Genomic DNA, 23,683 nt, shown 5'->3' with positions numbered 1-23,683 from the left:
TGTTGATGCTGGGTTATTCATTCTGGTTTGTTGAGATATAACACTTTTAACTTTAATGAGGCTTACATGTGTGTATGAGGTCTTTAAGAGCTTTTGCATATCCCAATGTTGGGATAGCTACCATTTTGTTACATTATGTAAATATGAATGTTATTAATTTTATATTAAAAGATGTAATTTGCAAAAATATTGAAGGGAAATATTCATTTGCAGTGTACAAACGTAACATAAACATTTTCTCTCACGGGTGGCCAAAAATAACTATCCGAAAGCCACGCCCATAATAGGTCATGCGTCCTGAAAATAACCTATGGAATACCTTAAAAAAGACACAGCTGCTAGGGGAACCTAGCATGAAAGTGAATACAAATCCGGGTAATACAAACAACCAAATATGGGTTATTCACGCAAACCAACTGGCTTGGTTAAAATAACCCACTGTGTGCTCTGTCCAATATTTACCCAGTGCCAGCATTTTTTGGAGTGTACCCTCAGCATATAACTAACTAACAAACTAACTAACTAACAAACTAATAAACTAACACACACACAGTGCTTATGAAAGAATGTGCTCCAATGATTTAGGCTGAGTCCCAAAAATGGGCCTTGGTCAAAGTAGTGAACTAAAAATGGAATATGGTATCATTTGGGACAGAAGCACATCTTTTGTATTTATTTATTAGGGATGCCCATTAGATGCGGCCAATGCAGCAGCTACTCCTCCTGGTTCCCAAACACATCAAGGCATTACACATTAAACAAAATCTAAAACAGCACATCATATAACATTTTTACACCATATACCACAATACAACAATATTACATTGCACGTGTCTGTAGAGTGCGTGTGCTACCGTGTGTGTGCGTATGCGTGTCTGTACCTGTATGTGTTTTTTCACAGTCCCCGTTGTTCCATAAGGTGTATTTTTATCTGTTTTTTAAAAATCTGATTATACTACTTGTATCAGTTACCTGATGTGGAATAGAGTCCCATGTAGTCATGGCTGTATGTAGTACAGTCCGCATGTATTTTGGGGTATGCGTGGGTGTCTGAGCTGTGTGCTAGTAGTTTAAACAGACAGCTCGGTACATTCAGCTTGTCAACATTTCTTACAAAACCAAGTATTGATGATGTCAATCTCTCTTCCACTTTGAGCCATGAGAGATTGACATAGATATTATTAACGTTAGCTCTCCGTGTACACATATAGGCTAGCCGTGCTGCCCTATTCTGAGCTAATTGTAATTTTCCTAAGTCCCTGTTAGTGTCACCTGACCACACAACTGGACAGTAGTCCAGGTGCGGCAAAACTAGGGCCTATAGGACCTGCCATGTTGATAGTGTTCTTAAGAAGGCATAGCAGTGCTTTATTATGGACAGACTTCTTCCCATCTTAACTACTACCTGTTTTGACCATGACAGTCAATCCAGGGTTACTCCAAGCAGTTAAGTCACTTGCTACATTTCCACATTATTCATTACAAGACTTAGTTGAGGTTTAGGGTTTTAGGGTTTCCCAAGTACAATGATTTTAGTTTTGGAAATATTTAGGACTAACTAATTCCTTGCCCCCATTCTGAAACTAACTGCAGCTCTTTATAAAGTGTTGCAGTCATTTCAGTCATTATAGTAGCGAACATGTATAGTGTTGAGTCATCCGCATACATAGATACACATAGACACATAGATTTTGCTCAAATCCAGTGGCATGTCATTAGTAAAGATTGAACAAAGCAAGGGGCCTTGACAGCTACCCTTGGGGAAATATTGATTCTACCTTGAATATGTTGTTGGCTTCCATTAAAGAACACTCTCTGCTTTCTGTTAAACATGTAACTCTTTATTCACAGTATAGCACAGGTGTAAATTCATGACACATACATTTTTTCAGCAGCAGACAAAAAAAAAACGGGCTGAAGTCTAACAGAACGGCCCCCACAATCTTTTTATTATCAGTTTCTCTCAGCCAATAATCATTTGTGTAAGTGCTGTGCTTGTTGAATGTCTTTCCCTATTAGGGTGCTGGAAGTCTGTTTTGTTTACAGTAAAATAGGATTGTATCTAGTCAAATGTATCTAGTCATTTTTAAATGTACTAAGGGTTGGTAACAGGCTGTTTGGTCAGCTATTTGAGCCAGTAAAGGGGGCTTTACTGTTCTTGGGTAGTGGAATTACTTTTGCTTCCCTCCAGGCCTGACGGCACACACTTTCTGGTAAGCTTAGATTGAAGATATGGCAAATAGGAGTGGCAATATCGTCTGCTATTATCCTCAGTCATTTTCCATCCAAGATGTCAGACCCCGGTGGCTTTTCATTGTTGATAGACAACAATAATTGTTTCACCTCTTCCACACTCACTTTACTGAAATCAAAATTACATTGCTTGTCTTTTATAATTTGGTAAGTTATACTTGGGTTGTGTAGTGTCAGTGTTTGTTGCTGGCATGTCATGCTTAAGTTTTCTAATCTTTCCAATGAAAAAATCATTAAAGTAGTTGGCAATATCAGTGGGTTGTATGATGAATGAGTCATCTGATTCAATGAGTGATTGGAGCTGAGTTTGCCTTTTTGCCTAAAATGTCCTTTAAGGAGCTCCAAAGCTTTTTACTATCATTCTTTATATCATGTATCTTTGTTTCATAGAATAGTTTATTCTTCTTTTTATTAAGTTTAGTCACATGATCTCTCAATTTGCAGTACGGTTGTGCAGCCAATCGGTTGTGCAGCCAGAATTATTTGACATTCCTTTTGCCTCATCTCTCTCAACCATATAATTTTTTAATTCCTCATCACTCCAAGGGGTCGAAACAGTTTTTAGTCATTTTCTTCATGGGTGCATGCTTATTAGTAACTGGAATAAGCAATTCATAAATGTGTCAAGTGCAGCGTCAGTTAAGAACAAATTCTTATTTACAATGATGGCCTACCCCAGCTAAACCTGGACGATGCTGGGCCAATTGTGTGCCACTCTATGGAACTCCCAATTTCGTCCGGATGTGATGCAGCCTGGATTATTACATTATTGATTTTGTGAACCTTGTTTCTTAGGCTACATATGTTAATGTGGGCTATTTATACCACTTTTTGGGATGCTTTACTGTTTTTAATGCTTTACTGGGTAGCTTATCAGAAATAGACATTATAAATTATTTTAAGTTTGAATTTATAGTGCAGGGTGAGCTGCACACGGTGGACTTCCTACCAGGGCACACCTCCTCAGTGCTAACAGTATAACTCTGGTTCATAAGCACATGATTATTGCATACAATAGCTGTAGGATCAACAGAGGCATTCAGAGCAGTTAAGGGGACATAAATTAAAGGATCCGCCCCATTCTTTTCAATTTTCACCTAAAATGACATACCCAAATCTAACTGCTTGTAGCTCAGGCCCTGAAGCAAGGACATGTATTTCTTGGTACCATTTGAAAGGAAACACTTTGAAGTTTGTGAACATGTGAAAGGAATGTAGGAGAATATAACACATTAGATCTGGTAAAAGATAATACAATATCTTTGAAATGCAAGAGCAAAGCCATAATGTATTATTCCAACCCAGGTGCAATTAAGATTTTGTCCACTAGATGGCAGCAGCGCATGTGCAATGTTTTAAACTGTTCCAATAAACCAATGCATTTATGTTCAAAATGTTGTATCAAGACCGCCCAAATGTGCCTAATTTGTTTATTATTAACTTTTCAGGTTCAAAACTGTGCACTCTCCTCAAACAATAGCATGATATTCTTTCACTGTAATAGCTACTGTAAATTGGGCAGTGCAGTTAGATTAACAAGCATTTAAGCTTTCTGCCAATATCCGATATGTCTTTGTCCTGGGAAATGTTCTTGTTACTTACAACCTCATGCAAATCACATTAGCCTGAGTTAGCTCAACCAACGCAGGGATAATGTACATTTGCTGCGGCATTATGACAACTAAGCGACACAATGGTAGGGATTAACTGAGCTGGTCTTGGTCATTGATGTCATTGTGTCAACACAGTCTTGAAACGCGTGGATAGAGTCCAGGGGCCAAAATTATTTGGATGGACTCCGTCATTCTTGTAGAGCATCTTCTGTTCCAGAAGGTGTCAAAGTTATCTTTAAAAGTGAATCCAACAGAGCTACAGTAATCTCTTAGCCAGGTGTATAATGACAGTATCCTGCTGAGTCTTTCACACCCGCAGCCTAACAATGTTAAATAATATTTGGCAGATTTTTGGCAATCTTTCAGTGCTAAAATCAGTTCTTTAAAATAAATTTTTAGAAGTTCCGAGCTAGCCCTCCTAATGTTTTTGACCCTACACGGACGACGACAGCATCAGTTCCCGACATCTGTTGTAGAACGGTCGGAAACAGCCTTGTAATGTCCTGTACTCGTGCTCCAGGATAGTACATGTTTTTTGCCAAGGGAACAATGATGTTTCTAACCATAGAACAGCCGATGACGACAGCTGGTGCAATGGCTGAGGAGGTCCGGCCATTCTTTTGCCTCGAGTGTTTTCACAAACCCCTTCAGGACCGAAGGGCGGTGGGGCCCGATGGACCCAAGCCATTTGTAGTATCCATCGTGGATGATGAATGGGCAGGAGCCTCAGACAGCCTCATGGTCAGATGAGGGTGGGAGCTCTGAGGATCGCAGGTACCTCCGGATCCGATCTCGAATCTGAAGCCTCCAGGGAAGAAAGCGAAGCTGTTTCTGGTCTGTGTCTGGTCTAGGAGGCCCCCAATGCCAGAGGACGCTGTTCGACTTACATATCTCCATGGCTGGTTAGTTGGATTGAGAACCGGAACATCCACCAAGTCATTCAGGAGCATCCTTCTAGCTCCATTCTCCAGGGAAGGGGGAGACCCCTTCAAGGAGGGATCCCTGCATAGTACCGGCCAGTCGGCTGTGGAGAGCCGACATGGCAGTGACACTTCCACCAGGCCAGAGCGGGCATCTGTCTACTGGGGTAGAAGAGAAAGTAGGAGGATGTTGTTTCCCCAGTAGCTTATGTAGGTTCACTACTTGTTTGCTAAGAGTAGCCAATTCATCCCTCTAGTCCTTTGCAAGCAAAGAGTTGCTACATTGAAAGTTTGGGCAGTCCACATTGTCCCGGAATAAAGCAAAATAATCACAGCTCCTGCAGTGTTGTAAATGTTTGTTAGCATCCTCCATTTGAGGCTCCAGGCTAGCTAAGCCAGCTTTCTCTCCATGTCTCTCTTCCGTCTTCGAGATAGAATCATATGGCTATCAATAATGTCATGCCAAGGTAAGCCTACATCAATCACACAATTAATTGTCATTTTTGTCAAATTTGAGCCATGAGCTTTGGATACAGGAGCTGTCAAAAAGCACATTATTTGAAACACAATTTCAAAATAATATGGTGATGCTTAAAGTCCAAGTTCAGTATTTTGCATCTTGATGTTAGATAGTTCCTCCATAGACTGAGGGGACTCCAGGGTGAGGAAGTATCTAACATTACGTTTTTAAAATTCTGATCTTCCTGTTTTACGGGACAGGAAGTGCGTGCGTGCGTGCGTGCATGCATGCATGAGTAGCATACGTGCATGACTTCGTACTCAGGGAAAATATATTGAAAACGTAATAAAATAGACTACACTTGCAGTATACTCAAGCCAAGATATGACATGCTACAAGATTGTCGAAAAGTGTGTGTCATCCATTTCATGTCATCAACAGCACAAAACATGCATATAGGCTCTGACTAAGCTTATTTGCAACCCCTTCTATCTCTCTCTCTCACACACACACACACACACACACACACACACACACACACACACACACACACACACACACACACACACACACACACACACACACACACACACACACACACACACACAGCCACTGCTAATTCATGCATGGAACTTCTATTCTCAGCTCACTCTCCCTGACACTCCATATTATACAGCTAGTCGGGCAACGAGAGGTTAGCAATTATTCATCCACCACCTCCATCACCCTCTTCCCTTTCATCCCTCTATCCCACCCTCCCTCGTTCACAGCCACGAGGGGAGGGAAGTGCCATTTCTACACGCTGCGTTGCTGTGTAAGCAGGGAAGTCAGAGAGGATGTGCCCCAAATGCCACCCTATTCCCTATATAGTGCACTACTTTTGACCAGAACCCTATGGGCCCTAGTCAAAATAGGTAGGGTAGGGTGCCAATTGGGATATTGACAAAGTGAGAGATTCGGGTCTATTATAATGAAGGAGGAGGTAGTTATTTACAGTGGGATGACTCCAAGCCTAGGTCTGGCTGGTGGGCTGTCCTTGCTTCACACACACACACACACACACACACACACACACACACACACACACACACACACACACACACACACACACACACACACACGAGCACGCATACACACACACACATACATACACATGCACATGCTTGAGTGTCGTGCTGAGAGGAACATCATGTTCAGCCCCTGTTAGTTTCCCACAGGGCCGAGACGGCTGCCATTTAATGACACCAATGTGACCTCCGATCATACCTACCCTCTGTGTGTGTGTGTGTCTGTTGAATGACCTCTGATCATACCTACCTGCCCTTTGGAGAAGGAAGAGAGGGCTTTGATTCAAGGCTTTGTGTGTGTGTGTCTGTGTGTGTGTGTGTGTGTGTGTATGCACGTGGGTGTGTGTGTGTGTGTTTCCGCATGTGTGCGCATGGGTGAGCGTGTTCATGTTCCCAGACTAAGGTCTCTCATGTAGAACTTTGGGACATAAAGCATCACACCACATCACTTATAAGGTCGCTTGTTTGAGGTTAAAGTTCAAAATGCAATTTTTTTGAATGGGTGGTCACTCTCACCTTCAAGGTCATCTTGGCCAGCAACTCCTGAAGGTCCATGATGCCTTGCACCAGGCTCAGGAAATCACTGCATGTCGGACAGGCTCAACAGGAGAAAAGGATGGACAAAGAAAGACAGGAGTGGGAGAGGGGATAAAAGAGTGAAGGACAAGAGAAAAGGAAGGAGGTAGAGAGGAGGCAAAAGAAGAGAAAAAGAAAAGAGGTACATTTATACAAATTTTACTAAAACATTGTTGCTCAAAATATAAGACGATAACCAAAGCTATAGAAAATTGAGTGATTGAACTCATCTCCTTGCACTTCCTATCTTGCCACGTGGCTCTTTTTTTAGAGGATTGTGGGTAATTTTCTTTTTTTGTCTTTTACACAATGTTTTATGCATGTTTGAAGAAAGAAAAGTTGACTTCTATAATAATAAGCAGCTTGTTGTCCTGTATCTAATAGAGCTGTATTGGCCTCTCGGGTGCGGCGCGAGTACTGGTTCACACAAGTATCGATGAGCAGAGTGACAGACTATGATTGCTTGCCTTATTGATCAGCGACAGAGACAGTAGCATCGCCACAAGTGCACAACACAAGCTCTGCATCTTCATTTGTTTGACAATAAAAAGGAGGGAGGGAGAGAAAGAGAGAGCGAGAGGGAGGTTTGAAAATATAATTTAAATGACAGCGATCAGGTCTTCCCTGTCCATACAATTGTATTCATTGCTATCTAAAAAGCTCAACTGATCCTAGAGTAGGACTCTTACTTTTATAAATACGTGCTCAGAGCTAAGGGTAATAACAGTTACTATACTTACTGCGATTAAGGTTGGGACATTGTGTGATGTAGCCGTTTGGAGCAAAAATTAATTTGACATCCTGAATGGTACCCTGTGGGGAAGGTGAGAAAGAAAAGAGGGAGAAAGAGGGGGACAGAGAGAGAAAGAGAGAGAGAGAAATATAAAAAATTGAAGGGCTGATAGTGACTAATAAGAAACTGCATGGGTCTAACTGGTGATGACAGTGGTGGTCACCACCAGTTAGACCCTGGTGGTGACACTTTATTATTTAATTCCAAGTCATCATCTCATCTCTTAAGAGCTGCTGTCTGAGTAAATAAGGCATACTTTTATGACTGCTGAATACCAACTATCAATCATTTAGATCATGTATTTTCAGGCTCTCGAAACAACTGCTTTCAATCCCTCTCGATCGCGCGTTCTCTCTTCTCTGCTCCCTAGTTTTCACAGGTGGTCAGTCTCCATGTCTGCTCCGCACAGCACGGACAAGTTTAAGCGGTTGTGCAATGGATTATGGTCATTGTAGTTAATTACCACATTTTCTGCACTAAACTATGTAGAATAATGTCCTACTACTCCCTACTACATGGCACAGTTCAAACTTGATCTGATTTATCTCTACAGAAACTGCACATTGAGGTCACAGAAAAAAACATAATTAAATTAAATTCAAATAATTGAACCAACTTCGGTCAATTATTTGTTTAAAAAACAAAAAATAGCAGTAATGTTGGTTAATCACTCAGCACTAGTTTATGTATTTGTGTGTGTTTGCAGGGGCGGGTGGCGGTTCGTCTGTGTGTCAGTCATTGTGATGGTCCAACGTGGTCTCAGAGCAGTTCGTATTATTCTGTATATAAATCCCTCCAATTATACTAAACAAAAATATAAACACAACATGCAACAATTTCAATTTTTTTACTGAGTTACAGTTCATAAAAGGAAATCAGTCAATTTAAATAAATGCATTAGGTCCTGACCTATGGATTTCACATGACTGGGCAGGGGTGCAGCCATGGGTTGGCCTGGGAGGGCATAGGCCCACCCACTTGGGAGCCAGACCCAGCCAAACAAAATTAGTTTTTCCACACAAAAGGGCTTTATTATAGACAGAAATACTCCTGTCCGGGTGATTTATCGCAGACAATCCCACAGGTGAAGAAGCCAGATGTGGAGGTCCTGGGCTGGCGTGGATACACGTGGTCTGCGGTTGTGAAGCTGGTTGGACGTACTGCCAAATTCTCTAACACAACGTTGGAGGCGGCTTATGGTAGAGAAATTAACATTCAATTCTCTGGCAACAGCTCTGGCGGACACTCCTGCAGTCAGCATGCCAATTGCACGCTCCCTCAAAACTTCTGTGGCATTGTGTTGTGTGACAAAACTTCTAATTTTAGAGAGGCCTTTAATTGTCCACAAGGTGCACCTTTGTAATGATCAAGTTGTTTAATAACCTGTTAGGGCTAGGGGGCAGTATTTTCACATCCGGATAAAAAACGTACCCGATTTAATCTGGTTACTACTCCTGCCCAGTAACTAGAATATGCATATAATTATTGGCTTTGGATAGAAAACACCCTAAAGTTTCTAAAACTGTTTGAATGGTGTCTGTGAGTATAACAGAACTCCTATGGCATGCAGGAAGTGGCCTGTCTGACAAGGTGTTGTTGTTCTTGCTTCTGTTTATTGAAGAGTCAGGATCTTAGCTGTAACGTGACACTTCCTACGGCTCCAATAGGCTCTCAGAGCCCGGGAAAAACCTGAACGATGACGAGGCAGCCTCAGGCTGAAACACATAATCGCCTTTGACAAGTGGTCTATCAGAGGACAATGGAATTAGGCGCGTGCTGATTCGACCCCGTGCAGTATTTTCTTTCGGCTGTTTAGCTAATTGCAGATTCCCGGTCAGAATAGTATCGCTTTTTTACGAGAAAAATGGCATAAAAATGGATTTTAAACAGCGGTTGACATGCTTCGAAGTACGGTAATGAAATATTTAGAAATCTTTTGTCACGAAATGCGCCGTGCGCACGACCGTTATTTACCATTGGGATAGTGTCTAGAACGCACGAACAAAACGTCGCTGTTGGAACATAACTATGGATTATTTTGGACCAAACCTACATTTGTTATTGAAGTAGAAGTCCTGGGAGTGCATTCTGACGAAGAACAGGAAAGGTAATCAAACTTTTCTAATAGTAAATCGGAGTTTGGTGAAGGCTAAACTTGCTGGGTGTCTAAATAGCTAGCCCTGTGATGCCGGGCTATCTACTTAGAATATTGCAAAATGTGATTTCACCGAAAAGCTATTTTAAAATCGGACATATAGAGTGCATAGAGGAGTAATGTATCTATAATTCTTAAAATAATTGTTATGCTTTTTGTGAACGTTTATCGTGAATAATTTAGTAAATTGTTAGTACATTCGCCGGAAGTTTGCGGGGGGTATGCTAGTTCTGAACGTCACATGCTAATGTAAAAAGCTGGTTTTTGATATAAATATGAACTTGATTGAATAAAACATGCAAGTATTGTATAACATAATATCCTAGGGGTGTCATCTGATGAAGATCATCAAAGGTTAGTGCTGCATTTAGCTGTGGTTTGGATTTATGTGACATTATATGCTAGCTTGAAAAATGGGTGTCTGATAATTTCTGGCTGGGTACTCTGCTGACATAATCTAATGTTTTGCTTTCGTTGTAAAGCCTTTTTGAAATCGGACAGTGTGGTTAGATAAAGGAGAGTCTTGTCTTTAAAACCTGTTGGGGTTCCCTGCCCGGTATTGGGATTCATTGTCATGTGACCATGGCGGGGAATTCAAAACTGCAAGAGTCTAATCATTTCAAATACTCAAATAATCAACTATTTTCCTCCATTTGAAAGATACACATCTCCTAAATCTAACCACGTTGTCCGTTTTTCAAAGAGGCTTTACGGAGAATGCATAAAGTTAGGTTATGTTAGGAGAGTACATTGACAATAGCTGTGTGTAATGTTTAGCCAATTCAAAGAAGGGCGTCAACAGAGACAGAAAACCAGCTAGAATTATGCACTTACCTTTGACAATCTGCATCAGATGACACTCATAGGACATTATTTTATACAATACATGCATTTTTAGTTCCATCAAGTTCATATTTATATCCAAAAACAGCATTTACAGTCGCGGTGAAATTCAGAATTTTTTTCGGCTCGAATGCTCCCAGTGAATCCAGCGTTACAAATCACGGAATTACTATTCGAAAACATTGGTAAATTATAATATTGTCATTCAAAGAATAATATATTATCATCTCGTAATTGCTACCGAATGGCCAGATCTCAAAATAACTTTACTGGGAAATCACATTTTGCAATAAACGGGGTACTATGCTAATAACAACAGGCTAAGCTATACAGGTTAGCAGCATCTAATATCATAATAACATTGTAAATATGCCCTTACTTTTGATTATCTCCATCAGAAGGCACTGCCAGGAATCCCAGGTCCAGAACAAATGTGGTTTCTTTTGACAAAGTTCATAATTTATGTCCAAATAACACCATGTAGTTAGCGTTCAGTAGGCTCCCACAAAACGTGGTGGTGGGGGTGTAAAATCACGCCGAAAAGCTAAAAAAACCTAGTAAATAATCTATTTACGTTCGTTCAAACATGTCAAACGTTGTTTAGCATCAATCTTTTGGTCCATTTTTAACGTGAAACATCAGTAAACATCAGTAATATTTTCACACGACCTATTCTGTGTCTAGAAAAACGATTATGACAAATTCACTCTTCTCAGATTTATGCGCAGGCGCAAAAAAATGAAGTGACGACATGTGAACTTCCCTGCATTCTAATTTGCTCCCTGTTAATCATAGACGCTTCAAACAACTTTATAAAGATCGTTGACATCTAGTGGAAGCCGTAGGAGTTGCGAAATGAATCCTTTCTCACTGTGGTATCTATAAAACAATGACACTAAATAGTACAGTCACAAAATTCACATTTTTTTTGATCTATTTTTCACAGGTTTTTGCCTGCAATATGAGTTTTGTTATACTTACAGACACCATTCAAACTGTTTTAGAAAATTCAGAGTGTTTTCTATCCGAATGTGTTAATAATATGCAGATCCTAGCTTCTGAGTTGGTGTAGGAGGCAGTTAAAAATGGGCACATATTTTTTCCAAAATTCTCAATGCTGCCCCCTAGCCCGTAGAGGTTAAAATGGTGTAAAATAGTCATATGTTTGAAAAATGGAAGTTTTTGTATTTTTGAGGAATTTTTAATTCGCGCCACACCCATCATTGGCTATTGGAGCAGGTGTTCCGCTAGCGGAACGTCTAGATGTAAGAGGTTAACCCTTACAAGGCTGCCGGCCCAGACGTCATCCCTTGCCGCACCCTCAGAGCATGTGCTGACCAGCTAGCTGTTGTACTGCACACTGCCCTCACCCACCTGGACAAAAGGAAAGTATACGTGTGGATGCTGTTCATTGACTATGGTTCGGTCTTCAATAACATAGTGTCCTCAAAGCTCAACACAAAGCTCATGGCCGTGAGACTCAACTCCTCCCTATGCAACTGGGTCCTTGACTTGCTGACGGGCCATCTCCAGGTGGTGAAGGTAGGAAACATTACCTCCTCCACACTGATCCTCAACAAGAGGGCCTGACAAGGATGCGTCCTCAGTCCCCTCCTGCACTCCCTGTATACCCACGACTGCGTGGCCTCACACAGTTCCAACTCCATCATCAAGTTTGCTGACAACATGAAGGTAGTAGGCCTAGTTGCCTATAGAAAGGTAGGCACTCTGACGGTGTGGTGCCAGGTAAACAACCTCTTCCTCAACATCAGCAAAACAAAGGAGCTAACTGTGGACTTCAGGAAGAACTAGGCTGGGCACTCCCCTATCCTCATTAACGGGGCCACCGTTGATGAACTTAATGTTCATCGGCGTACACATTGCTGAGAAGCCAAAATGGTCAAACCACGGTCTATGTGGTAAAGAAGGCACGATATTGACTCTTGAACCTCAGGAGACTGAAGAAATTTAGCCTGTCCCCGGGGGCCCTCACAGTGTTCTACACAAGCACCATTGAGAGCATACTGTTGGGCAGCATCACAGCCTGGTACGGGAACTCCACCACCGCTGATTGCAAGGCTCTACAGAGGGTGGTACGCTCAGCCGAATGCACCATTGGGTGCACACTGCCTGCTGTCCAGGACACCTACAACACCAGGTGCTGCAGGAAGGCCAACAACATCATCAAGGCCTCCCAAGCCTCCTGAGCCATGGCCTGTTCTCCCCGCTTCCATCACTCAGACACAGGCAGTATAGGAGCATCATGGCAAAAACTGTCAGACTGGCCAATAACTTCTACCCCCATACCATCAGGTTGCTGAATAGCCAACACTACACACCTGCTCCCCCCGTCCCCCTCCTGCCCCAGGACTCCCAACCCGCCTGTTGCCCTCCTAATGACATTCCCTCTGGGACACACTACTCCACCCCCATGCACATTTACCCTGCCCCCACCCCACAATGGACATGTATCATTGTCACAGTTGTAAATATGTATATATTATTGTTTCATTCAGTTCTCTTATTGACCTGCATTGTTGGAGCTTAATTACCCTGCAATTAAATCTGTGACCCTGTGCATGAGACTAATAAACTCATCTAATCTAATCTCTCTCTCCTCAACAGTCTTTCCTTTGCCTCCACCCCAATGGACATTTATTTATTCATCACTGCCACAGTTGTTATGTACATATTGTGGCATACAGCAGGTCAGCCACCAGGGGGAGACTCATCGAGGCCTGGTGACAGACGGAGTATACATCACGAGGCGATGGCTCCATCTGTTGGACGTGCCAGGTCTCGATGGGCTCTCCGGCCAGGACTAATTGGGGCTGATTGTGAGTTGGTGAGTAATCAAGGGGAGAGAGTGGGGGAAGAAAGGACTCCTGTATAGTTGGGGACGGTTGCTGAGGTAACAGGAGTGAGTTCAGTTTTTGATCCCCACAGGATACAGCAAGACCCGGAGCCAAGAAGACGATATCCCAGATAGGGTCTCATGGGGGAGATCTACTCTTTTCTTTTGAACTATTATTTTAATAAACACCGTTGAAACTGAGCTAATCCTACTCTGTCCGTGTCTGATCTGTGTAAGCGTTTTGACCCAATCCCCTGGTCTGCCACAATATATAGTGGTAAACTCAGCAAAAAAAAGAAATATCCCTTTTTCAGGACCCTGTCTTTCAAAGATAATTCGTAAAAATCCAAATAACTTCACATATCTTCATTGTAAAGGGTTTAAACACTGTTTCCAATGCTTGTTCAATGAATCAGAAACAATTAATGAACATGCACCTGTGGAATGGTCGTTAAGACACTAACAGCGTACAGACGGTAGGCAATTAAGGTCACAGTTATGAAAACTTAGGACACTAAAGAGGCCTATCTACTGACGCTGAAAACACCAAAAGAAAGATGCCCAGGGTCCCTGCTCATCAGTGTGAACGTGCCTTAGGCATGCTGCGAGGAGGCATGAGAACTGCAAATGTGGCCAGGACAAAAAATTGCAATGTCCGTATTGTGAGACGCCTAAGACAGCGTGACAGGGTGGACAACTGATCGTCCTCGCAGTGGCAGACCACGTGTAACAACACCTGCACAGGATCGGTACATCCGAACACCACACCTGCGGGACAGGTACAGGATGGCAACAACAACTGCCCGAGTTACGCCAGGAACGCACAATCCCTCCATCAGTGCTGACTGTCCGCAATAGGCTGAGAGAGGCTGGACTGAGGGCTTGTAGGCCTGACGTAAGGCAGGTCCTCACCAGACATCACCGGCAACAACGTCACCTATGGGCACAAACCCACCGTCGCTGGACCAGACGGGACTGGCAAAAAGTGCTCTTCACTGACTAGTTGCGGATTTGTCTCACCAGGGGTGATGGTCGGATTCACGTTTATCGCCGGTGGAATGAGCATTACACCGAGGCCTGTACTCTGGAGCAGGATCGATTTGAAGGTGGAGGGTCCGTCATGGTCTGGGGCGGTGTGTCACAGCATCATCAGACTGAGCTTGTTGTCATTGCAGGCAATCTCAACGCTATGCGTTACAGGGAAGACATCCTTCTCCCTCATGTGGTACCCTTCCTGCAGGCTCATCCTGACATAACCCTCCAGCATGACAATGCCACCAGCCATACTGCTCGTTCTGTGAGTGATTTCCTGCAAGACAGGAATGTCAGTGTTCTGCCATGGCCAGCGAAGAGCCCGGATCTCAATCCCATTGAGCACATCTGGGACCTGTTGGATGGGAGGGTGAGGGCTAGGGCCATTCCCTCCCAGAAATGTCCGGGAACTTGCAGGTGCCTTGGTGGAAGAGTGGGGTAACATCTCACAGCAATAACTGGCAAATCTGGTGCAGTCCATGAGGAGGAGATGCACTGCAGTACTTAATGCAGCTGGTGGCCACACCAGATACTGACTGTTACTTTTGATTTTGACCCCCCCCTTTGTTCAGGGACACATTATTCAATTTCTGTTAGTCACATGTCTGTGGAACTTGTTCAGTTTATGTCTCAGTAGTTGAATCTTGTTATGTTAATACAAATATTTACATGTTAAGTTTGCTGAAAATAAACATAGTTGACAGTGAGAGGACATTTCTTTTTTTGCTGAGTTTATTTCTGTTGTTTTTTGTTACCATTTTCATTATATTATTTCACTTAGTCCAGTATGTTGGAGCTTGAAGCATAAGAGTTTCACTTTTTTTACGTGAATATTAAACACTAAACACTAAATATTACATCTAAATCTGAATCTCTCTATCTCTCTCAGCTAGTGAGAATGACGTGGAAAAGCACAGCCTCTGGATGCATATGCCTAATGGAATCCTATTTCCTACATAGTGCACTATGCAGGGAATAGGATGCCATTTGGGATGCAACCTCTGAGAGGGCTCAACATGTTTTATTTAGTCATTATCTCACCCTCACCGAGCCACTCTACTCCACTTGATGGAAGAAACTACCACTATTATTATATTATTATACTAATACCATATTCACCTGCTATCTTCTTTCTCTGTCACACCCGTTCTGTATTTATTCACCTTGATCTCTCTCAATTTCTCTTGCTCTCCCAATTTTTATCTGTCTCTCTCATCCTCTAGCGCTCTCTAAAATATTCTCTCACTTTGTAAATCTTTCTCCCTCTCTCAATTTGTATCTTGCTCTCTCTACATTTCTTACCATCTCTCCTGCTGGAGGAGACTATAGGGTCTATTTTTCCCATTTTCTATCTGAGGAAGCAGAGGAGAGAATGGCAGCACAGGAGAGGAGAGAATGGAGAGAATGGCAGGGGAACAACTGGAGAAGTGTCACAGCTCCCCAGGCTACCTGAGGATTCAGCCAACCTTAACAACTACAACAATAACAGCCTCGTTTCATCTCCCAGATAAACATTTGGAATGTTCTAATAAACACTTAATGCAGGGACGGACGGGGACTAGACATCGTTCTGGGCACTAATTAACACAACGGCAAATGTTCTATTTCTTGAGGCAGGCCCCCATTATTAGTCAAATAATGATAATTCTGTGGTCAAACCACAATTTAGACAGTCCCAATGGGCTAAAAATCAGCCAACCTGGCATTTGCCGGAACTGCCTTATGGCTATGGTTTAGATACAGTATCTGATCATATAGAGAACTACTGTACGCTACTCCAAGAGAACCTTATTGTAACCCTCTCTACACTGCAAATGCTGACAAGTGTTCTAACCTAAATATATTTTGTACACTGTGCAAAATGTAGACATTGTAGAAATCGTTCTTACTTTTTTAAAGTAAAGCCAACTTATTTGATTATAGAGATTTGGCCTTTATGCTTTAAAAAAAGCTATAGCATAAGCTGTGAATAAGTGGTTGTAATAAATATATACAGTACCAATCAAAAGATTGGACACACCTACTCATTCAAGGGTTTTTCTTTATGTTTAAATATTTTCTACATTGTATAATAATAGTGAAGACATCAAAACGATGAAATAACACATATGGAATCATGTAGTGACCAAAAAAGTGTTAAAAAAATACAAATATATTTTAGAATTTGATTCTTCAAAGTAGCCACCCTTTGCCTTGATGACAGCTTTGCACACTCTTGGCATTCTCTCAACCAGCTTCATGAGGAATGCTTTTCCAACAGTCTTGAAGGAGTCCGCACATATGCTGAGCACTTGTTGGCTGCTTTTCCTTCACTCTGCGGTCCAAATCCCAAACCATCTCAATTAGGTTGAGGTTGGGTGATTGTGGAGGCCAGGTCATCTGATGCAGCAATCCATCACTCTCCTTCTTGGTCAAATAGCCCTTACACAGCCTGGAGGTGTGTTGGGTCCTATTGAAAAACAAATTATAGTCCCATTAAGCGCAAACGAGATGGGATGGCATATCGTTGCAGAATGCTGTGGTAACCATGCTGTTTAAGTTTGCCTTGAATTCTAAATAAATCACTGAAGTGTCACCAGCAAAGCACTCCCACAACATCACACCTCCTACTCCATGCTTCACGGTGGGAATCACACAGAGATCATCCGTTCACCTACTCTGCATCTCACAAAGCGGTTGGAACCAAACATTTCAAATGTGTAATCATCAGACCAAAGGATAGAATTCCACGGGTCTAATGTCCATTGCTCTTGTTTCTTGTCCCAAGCAAGTCTTTTCTTCTTATATGTGTCCTTTAGTAGTGGTTTCTTTGCAGCAATTCGACTATGAAGGCCTCTAAACAGTTGATGTTGAGATGTGTCTGTCACTTGAACACTGAAGCATTTATTTGGGCTGCAATTTCTGAGGCTGGTATCTCTATTGATGTCACAACTTCCGCCGAAGTCGGTCCCTCTCCTTGTTCGGGCGGTGTTCGGCGGTGGCTAGAAGGCCGGTGACGCCGATCCACTTTTCGTTTTCCATTTGTTTTGTCTTAGTCTTACACACCTGGTTTCACTCACCCAATTACCTGTTTATTATTTAACCCTCTGTTCCCCATGTTTGTTTGTGAGTGATTGTTTGTTGTATTGTGGTCCGTATTGTGGGCTTGGTAATTCTCTTGTATTTTGATGACTTTGAGTTGTCACGTTTCCTTAAGGGCAGGAGGAAGGGGCAGAGTCAAGAGCAGGAGACTGAGGTCCAGTAATGCCGAAGTTTTATTCACATCGAAACAATCGGTGGTCAAAAAGGCACAGGGTGCGCACAACACCCTTAAGAAATAGAGCTTTTCTTCTGTATACCCCCCTACCATGTCATAACACAACACAACTGGCTCAAATGCATTAAAAAGGAAAGCAATTCCACAAATTAACAAGGCACACTTGTTAATTGAAATACATTCCAGGTGACAACCTCAGGAAGCTGGTTGAGAGAAAGCCAAGAGTGTGCAAAGCTGTCATCAAGGCAAAGGGTGACTACTTTGAAGAATCTCAAATATAAAATAATTTGTTTAACACTTTTTTGGTTACTACATGATTCCATATGTGTTTTTTCATCGTTTTGATATCTTCACTATTAATCTACAATGTAGAAAATAGTAAAAATAAAGAAAAACCACTATAATGAGTAGGTGTGTCCAAACTTTTGACTGATACAGTAGGTGTGATTGAATTTCCAGCACATTTCCTGAACCAAATCAATCTCTGAACACAGCAAAACAAATCCCCTCCTCCCTCATCCACAGTCACACCTTGAATGCTTCTAGTTTTCTAGGCCATCTGTCTCTGCTCTTTCTTCCCATCAACTCTAACTTAAACGCTGCTGCACCTTAGACTGGAGCTAGACAGCTACCGCTTCAACTGCCTGAATATATTTTAAGGCAGACTGCCTGAAACCAAGATTATATAGAGCAGTCTTTAAACACTGATTTGTTCTTCCTTGGAGAAAGAGAAGAGGAGTTATTGATGCTTTGTGTTTCGTGTAAACCTACCCTGGCGTGACGTTTTGATAACCATCTCTCTTGGTCAAAGTGATTTTTATCAATATATTCGGCTATTTTTACTCTCAAATTCGAAAATGCTAATTAGCATCAAAGTAGACATCATGCAAAACTACAAATCCTCGCAAGCTCCTGCATGTCATCACTAGCTGATACCTTTGCTAACAGTTATTGTGTCAATTAAAAATCTGCACAAGACAGTTCACATAATGGTCCATTTAAATAAATATAGCCTTTTTATTCATTACTACATTTAGTTAACATTAGATAGTCCATCCAGAGATTCTTACCTTTGCCTCGATTTGGCAGTCTCGTCCAGATCAGCATGGCATTTGTAGTTTTTTAATGGTAGCCACATTATAAGCTAATTAGCAGTTCATTTGGGGGGGTACAAACATGTGAATATATTGATAAAAGTGTACTTTGTGCTAGAGAGACTTAAACAGTTATCAAAGTGTCATGCCAGGGTAAGCCTACACGCAACACAGCCCCAAAATCATTGTTTCTAAAATCCCTTATGAGATAAATGAATTGGAACAATTTCCCTGTTTGACCTCTAGGTTTTATGGGTATTATGACTCATACTGTGGTACTCTATAGTGTACAAACACTTTGACCTTGACAGAGATGTTTTACGAGTATAGATGTGTAGTAACGGTAGGGCAGTTTAACCTGATAATCACTAGATGACCATGCTACAAAGGACACATTTGGCTAGTGAGCAAGTACTATTTGTTCTTAATTCAGGGTAAGTCTAGTAAAATCATATTTTCGGAGAGAAAGCATGGTACTGCCATCTATAGAATGACAAGATAGTGAAGACTGTTTTACCTTGAAGAAGCCATGCATGCTTATTATATGGTTATATGGTTACAGTGATCGTGAATATGGTGATGAAAGGTTTTTTTTACCTTGAAGAAGCCGTGCTTGTGGCTATGCTGACCCAGCCACACTCCACTGCCCAGGGTCAGATCCATCTGGGGTGGATCTATCACTCGCTCGTAAATCCTGCCAGCAACAAACAATCAACAGAGAGACTGTCAGATTCTGAAATCTCACACACACACAGACTTCAACGCTGATGAGTGAATGTGTCTTGCAGGTTCCTGCTCGACTGCTTTTTTATGGATATTTTTGTGTTAATAATGACTTTGTTTGCTCAGAATGTTTGTGCAATAATTACGCCAACGATGAAGAAGAGGAATGAAAGGGGGACTTTAAGCTAGGCTGAAAAGACGGGCTACACGGCCTTCTCTTCCTTGTGTCCTGATGGCTAATGTCCAATCACTGGAAAATAAACTTTGAACTGAGAACAAGGCTTCAATCGCAGAGGTCTATCAAGGTGATTGAAGCCTTGCTCTGAGATCACAAAGTGTATTTTACTGTGTGTTTTTCATACAGAGACATGGCTTACGGACTAAACACTCAACTCTGCTATTCAACCAGACAGCTTTTACATTTTCTGTATGGAAGAAAGGTGGTTTCTGGTCAGAATAGGGGGGAGGGGTATGTTTCCTCATCAACAAATCCTGGTGTATCGTAGTTGAAAACATCTCGAGCTCCTGTTCATCCGACCTGTACGCAACAGTGCCTCAGCAACCTGGAGAGCGGTGGGAAGACCAGAGAGGGGGATAAAACGACAAGATTTAGAGAATCTGTCCACAACAACCATAATAGTGGTGACACCATCAAATGGAGGGAGATCAGTGACGCTTCCCTGCTGGAGCATGTCGGGGAGATTTGGTTTGGGCACATATTGAACAGGAGTTGGCATAGCGGGTGACATCCTGCGCCAAGGTGGGACCCTATTACTTATCGGAGATTGATTGAATTGTGCGGGTGATACCTGGGTGTCCAGCGGTGAGGGATGTGTGTGCCCAGGTCAACAGCCAATCTCTTACCCCCTTGGGGACGTAGATGCGTTCAGGAGGGCAGGTAGCAGTCTGATGGCCTTCAGATAGAAGCTGTTTTTCAATCTCTCTGTCCCAGCTTTGATGCACCTGTACCGACCTCGCCTTCTGGATGGTAGCGGGGTGAACAGGCAGTAGCTCCGGTGGTGGTTGTCCTTGATGATTTTTTTGGCCTTCCTGTGACATTGGGTGCTGTAGGTGTCATGGAGGGCAGGTAGTTTGCCCCCGGTGATGCATCGTGCAGACCGCACCACCCTCTGGAGAGCCTTGCAGTTGTGGGCTGTGCAGTTGCCGTACCAGGCGGGGACACAGCCCGACAGGATGCTCTCAATTGTGCATCTGTAAAAGTTTGTGATGGGTTTAGGTGACAAGCCACGTTTCTTCAGCCTCCTGAGGGTGGACCATTTCAGTTTGTCCATGATTTGTACGCCAAAGAACTTTCCACCTTCCCCACTGCTGTCCCGTCGATCTGGATAGGGGGGTGCTCCCTGTACTGTTTCTTGAAGTCCACAATCATCTCCTTTGTTTTATTGATGTTGAGTGTTTACCCGACACCACACTCCGAGTGCCCTCACATCTTCCCTGTAAGCTGTCTCGTTGTTGTTGGTAATCAAGTCTACTACTGTTGTGTCGTCTGCAAACTTGATGATTGAGTTGGAGGCGTTCATGGCCATGCAGTCATGGGTGAACAGGGAGTACAGGAGGGAGCTGAGCACGCTCCCTTGTGGGGCCCCAGTGTTGAGGATCAGCGAAGTGGAGTTGTTGTTTCCTACCCTCACCACCTGGGGGACCGTCAGGTAGTCCAGGACCCAATTGCACAGGGCGCGTTTGAGACTCAGGACCTCAAGCTTATGATGAGCTTGGAGGGTACTATTGTGTTGATTGCTGAGCTATAGTCAATGAACAGCATTCGTACACAGGTATTCCTCTTGTCCAGATGGGATAGGGCAGTGTGCAGTGTGATGGCCAAGTGAAGTGGGTCTAGGGTGACAGGTAAGGTGAAGGTGATATGATCCTTGATTAGTCTCTCAAAGCACTTCATGATGACAGAAGTGAGTGCTACGGGGTGATAGTAATTTAGTTCAGTTATCTTTGCCTTCTTGGATACCTGAACAATGGTGGCCATCTTGAAGCATGTGGGGACAGCAATAGGGAGAGATTGAATATGTCCGTCAACACACCAGCCAGCTGGTCTGCTCATGCTCTGAGGACGCAGCTAGGGATGCCGTCTGGGCCAGCAGCCTTGCGAGGGTTAACACGTTTAAATGTCTTACTCATTTCGGCCAAGGAGAAGGAGAGCTCACAGTCCTTGGTAGCGGGCCGCTTCGGTGGCACTGTATTATCCTCAAAGCGGGCAAAGAAGATGTTCAGTTTGTCTGGAAGCAAGACGTCGGTGTCCGTGACGTGGCTGGTTTTCCTGTTGTAGTCTGTGATTGTCTCTTAGACCCTACCACATACGTCTTGTGTCTGTTGAATTGTGACTCCACTTTGTCTCTATACGGATGTTTAGATTGTTTTATTGCCTTACGGAGGGAATAACTACACAGTTTGTATTTGGCCATATTCCCAGTCACCTTTCCATGGTTAAATGCGGTGGTTTGCGCTTTCAGTTTTGCGTAAATGCTGCTATCTATCCACAGTTTCTGGTTAGGGTAGGTTTTAATAGTCACAGTAGGTACAATGTCTCCAATACACTTCCTTATAAACTCACTCACTGAATTAGCGTTTTTGTCGATATTATTCTCTGTCCCAGTCCGCGTGATCAAAACAATCTTGAAGCATTGATTCCGATTGGTCAGACCAGCATCGAATAGTCCTTAGCACGGGTACATCCTGTTTGAGTTTCTGCCTATAGGAATGGAGGAGCAAAATGGCGTCGCGGTCAGATTTGCCGAAAGGAGGGCAGGGGAGGGCCTTGTATGCATCGTGGAAGTTAGAGTAGCAGTGATCCAGTTTTTTCCAGCACGAGTGCTACAGTCAATACGCTGATAGAATTTAGGAAGCCTTGGTCTCAAATTTGCTTTGTTAAAATCCCCAGCTACAGTAAGTGCAGCCTCAGGATATATGTTTTCCAGTTTGCAGAAAGTCCAGTGATGTTCCTTGAGGACCGTCATGGTATCGGCTTGAGGGTGTATATAAATGGCTGTGACAATAACCGAGGAGAATTCCCTTGGGAGATAATACGGTCAACATTTGATTGTGAGGAATTCTAGGTCAGGTGAACCAAAGGACTTGAGTTCCTGTATGCTACAATTACACCTTGAGTCGTTACTTATGAAACATACCCCTTCTTCTTCCCGGAGAGATGTTTATTCCTGTTGGCGCGACGCACAAAGAGAGGCTTCCATTAAAAAACACCCTCTGTGTTCTGTTAGACAGGCAACTCTGTAGCCACATTATAGCAGGGGGAGTAAAGACATAACATAACGTTTCCATCAGCAGACTATGATCAATAATGTCATAAGCCCCACCAAAGTCTAACAAAACAGCTAGCACAATTGTTTTATCATCAATTTCTCTAAGCCAAACATCAGTCATTTGTGTGAGCATGGCGCTTGTTGAATATCCTTCCCTATAAGCGTGCTGAAAGTCTGTTGTCAGTTTGTTTACTGTAAAATAGCATTGTATCTGGTCAAACACATTTTTTTCCAAATGTTTACTGAGGGTTGGTAACGGGCTGATTACTCAGCTATTTGAACCACAAAAGGGAGCTTCCCACAAGAATGGGCTTTAGGTGAGGGAAATGAACCTGTAGCCATATTACTTCAACAGTATTTGACATGAGATCCTCTCTAATATTTACAAGAATGTGGTTCTTAATATAAACAGCAACACCTTCAAATTTTGCTACATAAGACTGAATCAAGGCGGGCGGTCACATATCACTACAACAGTATTTAGCAGTATTTAACGAGATCCTCTCTAAGCTTTACAGGAATGTGCTTCTATATATAAACAGCAATGTTATAACCATGTATTGCTACCACTGTATTATCAAAGGTATTATCTAAGTGAGTTTCAGAATAAGAATGTTATCTGTTACTTTGATGAACCTTGTTTCTTAAGCTACATATGTTAAAGTGGGCTATTTTTAGCACTTTCCGGGATGCTTGATTGTTTTCATTGCTTTACTGGGAAGCTTAGCAGAAGTAGACATGCTTGTGTTATTAA

At 42.6% G+C, this 23,683-nt stretch overlaps 1 protein-coding gene across 1 annotated transcript in view; it reads right to left on the bottom strand.

Annotated features, from left to right (window-relative positions):
- LOC115204088 (protein kinase C-binding protein NELL1) overlaps window positions 1–23,683 on the bottom strand; it is a 448,552-nt gene that overhangs the window by 252,461 nt on the left and 172,408 nt on the right. The window contains exons 5-7 of the mRNA XM_029769393.1: window positions 19,514–19,610; window positions 7,630–7,702; window positions 6,830–6,912 (exon numbers count right to left, since the gene is read on the bottom strand). Coding sequence (XP_029625253.1) covers window positions 6,830–6,912; window positions 7,630–7,702; window positions 19,514–19,610 — 253 coding nt within the window. The remainder of the gene's footprint in view (window positions 1–6,829; window positions 6,913–7,629; window positions 7,703–19,513; window positions 19,611–23,683) is intronic.

The sequence above is a fragment of the Salmo trutta genome, chromosome 12, assembly GCF_901001165.1.
Source record: "Salmo trutta chromosome 12, fSalTru1.1, whole genome shotgun sequence".
Classification (NCBI taxonomy): domain Eukaryota; kingdom Metazoa; phylum Chordata; class Actinopteri; order Salmoniformes; family Salmonidae; genus Salmo; species Salmo trutta.
Note: the sequence above shows the minus strand (reverse complement) of the source record. Positions and strands in the feature narration are given on the sequence as shown.